The following is an 8,893-nucleotide window of genomic DNA, read 5'->3' as shown; positions in this document are numbered from 1 at the left end:
ATCCGACACTGAATGCTCAAGCAGCCTAAGTTACACTTAGAAAACTCCTGATGTTGCTATAACAATGCAAAACACACTTACCAATTTACTTGAAGGCAAAAGCAGTCCTCCTTTCCTGCTTAATAAATTAAGCAATCATGCAGAACATGATGAACATCATGGTCATCTTAGGTTTTTAAATCCATAAGAATCTCTTTCTCAACGGCAATACCAGCAGTGATGGCAGCAAGATCTCGCGCTCGCTTTCAAATTACGTCACTTAAAGGGTGATTGCTTCACTCACGGCCAGCCCTCGACTGGGACATATCCTAAAGATCACACCCACCAAGAACAAATAAATAATTTTTTATTGGCTGATGAATCTTTAGTTGCTCATATATTTGCATTGTTGAGGGATTCTGTGGAAATTCTGAAGGCCTGATGGGGTGAGGCTCAAACTCACGCGCTGCTTCGGGCATGCCATTTATAAAACAGTTGTAAGACTTCGCTTATAAGCATCAAGGAATAAATTCTGACTGGATAGACTTTTCGTTTTCCTCTATTTGTTTGTAGATTAATTTTGAGTGGAAAGCAACTAAAAATACATAGGCAAAAAGTTTTTTTTTTTTTATTTATTTGGCATGTTAGGCCAGCAGAGAAGGCTTTGCTGGCCCTGAGAAATCGCCACTGGTTAGTATATGTATAAATTAATATTAACCCAAATAAATGAATTCTATAAATAAGTGTTGTTCATTGTTATTTAATGTTAACTAGTGCTTTAACTAATGTTAACAAAGGCATTAAAGGAATAATTTTTCTCACCCACACTTATCATATTGCTTCTGAAGATATGGATTTAACCACTGGAGTCATATGGATTACTTTTATGATTCCTTTATGTGATTTTTGGAGCTATGAAGGTCTGGCCACCATTCACTTGCATTGTAAGGACCTACAGAGCTGAGATATTTTACAAAAAAAAAAAAAATTCAAACTCATCTGGTGTGGCATGAGGATGAGTAAATGAAATAATTTATGTTTTTGGGTGAACTATCCACTTTAATGAACGTTAACAAATGCAACATTATTATAAAGTATGGCCGGTCCAGCAGAGGGCGTAACAAAACAACACAATATCGCTCCAGACATGACCATTTGTTTAGTAGATTGGGCTGAATACGTCGAACCTCGCTGTGGAATACTTGACAGAGAGAACTGTTTGAATTGAAGTCAGTGGAGGAGACGCCTCAGTGCGATGAATAGCTAAATAGCTAAAACAGTTAAACACATATTGAATCGACTGCCTGGGCGCTAATCTTCATTATGTTTGCCATGACATACTGTATATTCATTTGCAGAGAGCTTTATTTGGAGTATGTAGGATTTTGTTATTTTCTTTACATCATTTTCATCATTTTGATACACTTTGACCAGAAACATATTTTGAGTTTATACACTAAAATAAAACGGATATTATATTATGTCATTAAAAAGCAGCTCATTCCTTTTTAACTTTAGTAATTTATTTATGATTAATCATTTTGATCACCACCGATCACTATTTTGCTAGATTGATGACAATATGATTAATATTTCAATAGAAACTTAGACTAGAGCAATCAAGCTATGACGTTTTACTGTTCTGGTCAAATGTGACCCTACATATAAAATCTGATATTTCAATGTAATTAAATGTAATAATTCTAACTTTATTAAAGCAAAACACTAAAGTTATGCATTTTGGGGTGATTTTATGGTATTTTATTTTTTACCTTATTTACCACTAAATTATTAACTTCATTCATTTTCATATAGAATAAGCACATTTTATGTTATCTTCACATCTATCATTATTAACTTAAAAAATACAAATAATACAAAATAGTCCAAATATAAAAAATAAAAAAACTCACATTGGGGCCATTAGCAGGAATAAAGTAACAATTAAATGAAATAACAATTATAACCAGTAGATGGCCTCAGTGCCCACAGACCTGAAGAAAAGCTGAACAAGTACCTTGGCTCCACCCTCTTGGCCGATGGGGACAGCCTCCCGGACGCAAGAGCAAGAGTTAACGCCACCTTTATGAAGTGGAGCCAGTTCACTGGAGTCCTATGCAACCGATGCATGCCCATGCACCTCAAGGCAAGGTCTACAAGACGGCAGTCTGCCCAGTGGCCCTCTATGGAGCAGAATGCTGGCCTGCGACCACCAAGCATGAACAGGCTCGCCACACGATGGAAATGTGCATGCTCAGGTGGACACTGGGACTGACCCGACAGGACCACGTTATGAACGAGGACATCAGAAAGATCATGGGAGTGGCACTGATCACAGAGAAGATGAGAAAAGCTCGTAAAACTTTGCTAAACTTTGTCACACAGGGGTCAGACTCAGATTTAGACCTGTATGTGTGGTATATGTGGACAGGTTTATGGATGTGTTATAGTCTCACTACTTTATTTTTGTCACTGTGCTCTGCATGGTTGCAGATTTAACCAGGGCTGGACTGGTAATCTGGCATACTGGGCATTTTCCCGGTGGGCCGACGCACTTTGGAGCCGATCAGGGGCGGACTGTCCATTGGGAGAACTGAGCGGGCCGGTGGGCCAGCCGAGAAACATGCCTAAATTGCACTTCATAGAGATGGGTGCCTTCATAAGCTGAAATGCGCCGCCGCATTATGCAGAACGGACCACAAAACAGCGCCGCGATATGCAGAAAAGGACAGCAAACAACCCCCCACCCCCCACTCAACAATTTTCAGATCCAAAAGTCCTCAAGCCTTCTATCACTTTGATGAGGAAAACCATTTTTATTAACAAAACAAAATGACCCAGACAGCGATTAAGGGTTAAAGAGCATTTAACAATACTCTTTCATTTTGGATGTTAAGTAATCTGCAATTTGTAGAATTATCTGATGTATTTGACTAACCAAATGAATTGAAAATCTGCTGGAAGGTACTGTTTCTGCGTGTTGCATCTATCAATTTACTTTCAAATAAACATGCATTCCTTTCAAGCACAACCTGCTTATTATCACCATTACTTATTTAAAAAGTGCTTCAAGAATTTCAAGCGATTGAAGCCATCTCAACAAAACCCTGCCATCCATAGACATTCATGCCAGCAAACCAAACCCAATGATTGACTGGCAGAGAGCGTTTCTGATTGGTTAAAATTGTGCAGACCGCACCCCTAACACGTTTATGTTCTTTACAGAGGCAGGCACATTTTATTGGTGGTATTTCAAAAAAGCACTGGCATAGGAAACATTTGAATGTTAGCTGAATCTTTTAAGTTCAGTTTAAGATCAGTGGCTGAAAGTGCATTTCTGTCATTTGTGTGTTTGACAGTGTCTCGGGTGTGGCTTCAGAACAATGTTTTTACAGGACAAGTGTTCTCATGCATCTGTGACGCTGCTGTGTGTCTAACAAACAGGGGAGAGATGAAATGGCAAGAGGTTGTGTTACTGGATGAGAAGAGCAATTCCCCAGGGATGAAGATAACCTCTCCTTCTCCGACGGTTTATGGTACATGCCCAGAATGGAATCAGGTACCAGTAAAGCAACAGCCGCAACATGCATGCATGTCTCTCCCGCTCTCTTTCACTAACTATACTTAAACGATAAGTATAGTATAGTATAGTATAGTATAGTATAGTATAGTATAGTATAGTATAGTATAGTATAAGAAAGAGGGTTGATTTGGTCATGCCTTTATATAAAACATCTATATCTCATATCAGTATGAAAGCTCATGAAGAGAATATTAGTCCCTTGTTATTTATCAAAAAGATACCAACACATAGTGTACTTTTAAATAATTTAATGATTTGGCTTACTACATTTGACCTGTGTATCACACTAAACATAAAAAATAACAAGAAATGGTTAATCTGCAATTCATTAAATGATGCATTGATAGTGTAACTGTGACTCTTCTGTGTGAAGTATGTATACCTTAACACAATTTCAACTCAGTTTAAACTGATGTTTTGTACAGCAGGTCATGTGAACGTAGATACTTAGAAAGAAATATTTTAGATATTTAGATACAAACATATTAAGAAACAAATCCATCTCCCATGACTTATTTAGCTATATGTTAAATGAAGATAGGAGAATCACTAAAACTAATGAAAAGTGCCCAACTCCTGTAATATCTGCAGAATAACAAAGTGCTGATATAATCACAGATAACGTCCTCCTTTCAAAGATCTGGTTGTCAGGCAGTCAGTTAAACTGGAGACTGTTGGTTTATATCACAATTGTTTTGCAGGCGATTTCAGAAAATGTCTGTAGTCAGCGAGCTCCTTATGCTCAGTTCTATTCATAATTTATCTCCTACAAACATCCTAAAGCACAAAAGCAACTGTCAAAGTGTAATTGCACCACCAACAATTCGGTTTTAAACATTAAAATTCATTTCAATACAAAATAAAAAAACAACAAGAATAAAACCCTACAGGCATAAAAAAATAATCCTCTTTTTGTTTTCATGATACATTTAAAGTACACTAAGTACAATTCACATCAATTGTAAAACATCTCATAACAGAAGCATTAAATTCACTCACATCATAAGCTTGAGTTGAACTGTCCATTTGACATGGACACATTGTGCACTGCAGCTCTTAAGGGAAATTCATTTTCATGTATTTTGTGCAGAGATTCAGATTGTAAACTGAGCTCCCAGCTCATCTAAACTATTTACTGCAGCATGTTCCACAGACATGTGTCCGAGTGATTATTCACATTCACAATAATAGTTTTATATGAAACCAGTGCTGTGGCAGCTCATAATATTGCACATTCAAACACATGAGACACAAATGTACTCTGTACATTATGTACACACTATCTGTGCTCTGTGTCCCCAGAGGGAGTGTGCGTTATGAGTGGGGTTTCTCTCGTCCCTCCCTTTAGACGGGTCAGGGTGGATCTGCAAGGGTTTTGGATGAGTTTCAAAGAGTGTCTTTGGGATTTTGAGTTTCAGGAATTGCACTTCACTTTGTTTTGTTTTTAAGGATTTAAGAAAGATAGGCACCCATCCAAAAGCTCTGAAACATGACTTTCAGTGAACAGGTATAATGTTGTTTTGTATTAAAAGCGTTTTTTTTTTTTTATTAATTATTTGATCAAATCAGAGATCACTTTTTTTTCTTTTCTGTAAAACACTCCTCATATTTATCTAGTTTAAACATTTTCTGCACTTTCATTGTGCAAAAAAAAAAATGTTCATTAAAACATAATTTGTTACAGGAATATCTAGCAGTCAGCCTTCTCAAATCCTCACTAGGGCACATCCTGTTGAAATATCAAGAAGCTTGCATTAACAAATTAAAGGTCATGCAATGACTAAAAGGTATAACTATCAGCCCAAAATAAATAAATACATTTTAAATTAAAATGTCTATAAAACTATTTTCATCAACTATAAATAGATTTAAACTTTAAATTTAAACTTTATATTTTAACCTGATTTAATCAGTTACTAAATTGAGTTATTTTTGGCTGTTGTTCTTCCAGAAGAAATAAACATTTGAGCACTGAACTACACATTAATTAATTAATGTTATATTTACATGCCGCTTTTCTGACACTACACTCAAAGTGCTTTACATACAGAACAGGGGACTCTCCTCAACCACCACCAGTGTGCAGAATCCACCTGGATGATGCGATGGCAGCCATAGTGTGCCAGTACACTCACCACATACCAGCTGCTGGTGGAGAGGAGAGAGTTGAGTGATATAGCCAATTTATAGATGGGGATTATTAGGAGGCCATGATAGATACGGGCCGATTGGGGGGAATTTGGCAAGGACACCGGGGTTACACCCAGCTACTCTTTTGTGAGAAGTGCCCTGGTATTTTTAGTGACCACAGAGAGTCAAGACCATGGTTTAACGTCTCATCCGAAGGACGGTGCCTTTTTACAGTATAGTGTCCCCATAGGATTTCATGAATGGAAAACTAGAAGCATTAAATGTGCTGCAAGTGATTTTAGCCTTTCTGGAACTTCCACAAGACCAGCTGTTGAATTAGCCACATGCCCCCTCTTCCCAAAAATCCACACTTAGACACATGCACACACACAGACACACTAGAGACATTGTGTTGGAACAGATGGAGGGGTGTGGGTCCCCCTGAGCATTTCTCCATCCAACCTTTGCGTTTCGTGGGAGTAGGACATCGTGCCGGCACTTATACAAGCATATATGGGCTGCCCTGTAAACATGCGCAGTGACTGACAGGCAAAGAAGTCTTCTGATTAGCTAAACAAAGTATCTCTCCATGGCCCACAGACAACTTTTCCCCCACTGTTTACTAAGCCTAAGAATGTTTCAGAGACAGGTATGATATTTCATGGCACCTATTTCAGTGATATCTGACAGGTAATAGGGAAATTTTCTGCATGTTATTTCATAAAAAAAAAAATAAAAAAAAACACAGTACCTTTAATCTCCCAATAATTCCATAGGATGTTACATCACAGAGCTACAACAGTAAAGAGGCTGAAAGCTCTAACTTGCTAATACACAGAGAAACCTGTAGAACACCGAATCTGTGAGGCCTCGTTTGAGAATTGCAGAAGATTCAAACATTAACAGCATTAGATTCCACTGACACAAATGGGTCCATCTTTTCTTCACATATTCTGGATTTTGTATGGATTTTTCTATTTTCCTGATCTGAATTTGGAGATTATTTTAATTTCAAAATGCATGTTCTAAAGGAGCCAAATAAATCTAGAACAGGTGTGTCTCAAGGAACATGTAGATGAAACGGCCTCTCGACCAGCACAAACTCTCTCTCTCCGTTTCTCTATCTCTCAGTCGCCATTCATCTCCATCACCTTTTCCGTTAGGATTTCCCGGAAAGTTGAAAGCTGCTTCATCTGCTCCGTCTGCATTGAGTGTCTCCTCGTCAGTTTCTTCTTCATTTTGAAGTCTGGCCCACGTTTCGGGGATGAAGGGGCCACTGGCAGCAAGATCTTGCTCCCAGAGTGAACGGGCGAAGTGGGTTTTCCATTAGCCCGGATATCAGGAATGGGTCGCTGGGGGTTGACGTTTAGAGGAGGGAGGAACCCAGGTCGCGTGTGGGAGATGTGATCCAGGAGGAGAGTGCCTGATCCCCGCCTTTCCAACAGCCCTGGTGGGCGTCGCCTCATCGTGATGGGAGACACAGAGTTGGGAATGCTTTCCAAAGATTCTCGGGAAGAGCTAGTGAGCAGGGACAGAGGAGAGGCGTTGTACTTTCGCCGCTCCACGGAAACACGCCCAGAATCTGGAGATCCAGGGATGGAGCCAGGGCATAGGTGGGTGTCTGACTCATAGTGTTCCATGCGGGTTAGTTTGGGATGTGGCAGTGTACGAATGCCCGCCTGTGCTGCATTCTCCTGGGTCTCAGGGGCTGTGTTTCTTCGATTCAGTGACTGGTGTTGATGGACTTTATCTGCCCAGGATGATCCACACAGTGCTGCACAGTCCTCAGAACAGGACCGGTCCATCAGCTTTGGAGAGGATGGGTCATGTGTCTCTATACTGTGCCTTCGGGACAGAAGAGGTCTGCCTGGACTGGTGACTGACAGCCCATTCATCTCAGAGACCAACTTATCCTCCTCAGCTAAATCCCCCTCTATACGCTCAGCTCTTTCAGCAAGTACAGAGGGAGCCACCAGGCCCCAGGGTTCAGAGTTTAGTCTTTTCAAAAGCTTGCGTGGTGGCGGTCTCCTCTCACCCTGTGGTCTGCTGGAGGGTAGTGGGAGTGCTAAACTCACAGCGAAGCTGAAGATAGTCTCCTCCTCACTAGGAGCTAAGCCAGAGGTATGGATCTCCACCTCGGACGGAGACATGCAAGTAGGTGAGATTTTGTCCACCACACCTGGAGACGGCGGCGAGTTCAGATATTGTTTTGTCTTTTTAGTGCCAGAGGGAGATGTATCAGTGGTAATAATTATCACCTCTTTTCCTTTGGCTTTGCAGGCATCCAGCAGGACCTGGAGGGTGTCTCTGTTGCCCTTATTGATGGCGAGTACGAGAGCAGAGGCCCCGCCATAGTCTTTTAAACTGGGATCAGCTCCATTCTCCAACAGAAGTGACACCACCTCTTTACCTGCCTGTTCTGCACACGCATGCATCAAGGCAGTCCGACCTGATTTGTCGGGGATATTTGGATCTGCCCCCTTTTCCAGCAGGTACCGAACCATTCTCTGCTGGGTCTGCATATCGTCATATCTTGCCAGACAGGCAGCTATAATAGGCGTCTCCCCTTTCTCGTTACCTTCATTGATATAGGCTCCACCCTCCAAGAGGAGGCGGGCAAGGCGGAGTTTTCCCTGGAACACCGCCTTTAGAAGGGCATTGCCATCCGTGTGCAAGGCCCCTCCATCTCCCATTGTGTCTCGCTCTCCTCCTCTAGATTAGCAGAATCTCCACCCCTCTCCTCCCCAAGCCTCAGCACTGTCGGGACATCCCAGCTCAGATTCTGGTCAACCTAGAACAAAAACAAATAAAAGACACAACGCACGTTTACAAAAGTCTGAAGCTGTATTACGATTCTTAGGATAGTGCTCACTGATCTCTACACACTGAGCAGGAGATACCTTTTGAAGTTCACTTTATGGTTTTGGATATGATGATGGCATATACTTATGTAAACAAACAATGTAATATAAATGACAATACATTCATATATATATACAGTATGTGCAATAAATAAAACATATAGTATTACATATTTAAAGGGATAGTTTGCCCAAAAATACAAATGTTATCATTAGTTAGCATTAAAATGGAAGTAAATGGTGACTAGTAACTTTCAACCTAAGATCTCCTTTTGTATTCCATAGGAGAAAATCATACCAGTTTAGAACAGCATTAGGGTGACTAAATGATGACAGAATC

The 8,893-nt window shown here is 40.3% G+C and overlaps 1 protein-coding gene across 1 annotated transcript; it reads right to left on the bottom strand.

Annotated features, from left to right (window-relative positions):
* Positions 1-3,826: 3,826 nt before the first annotated feature.
* On the bottom strand, positions 3,827-8,385 carry LOC127656340 (ankyrin repeat domain-containing protein 34A-like). Its single transcript, XM_052144622.1, has one exon. It carries the CDS (start codon positions 8,383-8,385, stop codon positions 6,820-6,822), a length of 1,566 nt encoding a protein of 521 aa, XP_052000582.1. The 3' UTR covers positions 3,827-6,819.
* Between the last annotated feature and the right edge of the window lie 508 nt (positions 8,386-8,893).

Source organism: Xyrauchen texanus, chromosome 15 (genome assembly GCF_025860055.1).
Source record: "Xyrauchen texanus isolate HMW12.3.18 chromosome 15, RBS_HiC_50CHRs, whole genome shotgun sequence".
NCBI classification, from domain to species: Eukaryota; Metazoa; Chordata; class Actinopteri; order Cypriniformes; family Catostomidae; genus Xyrauchen; species Xyrauchen texanus.
The sequence above is the reverse complement of the archived record's forward strand: the minus strand, read 5'-3'. Positions and strand labels throughout refer to the sequence as shown.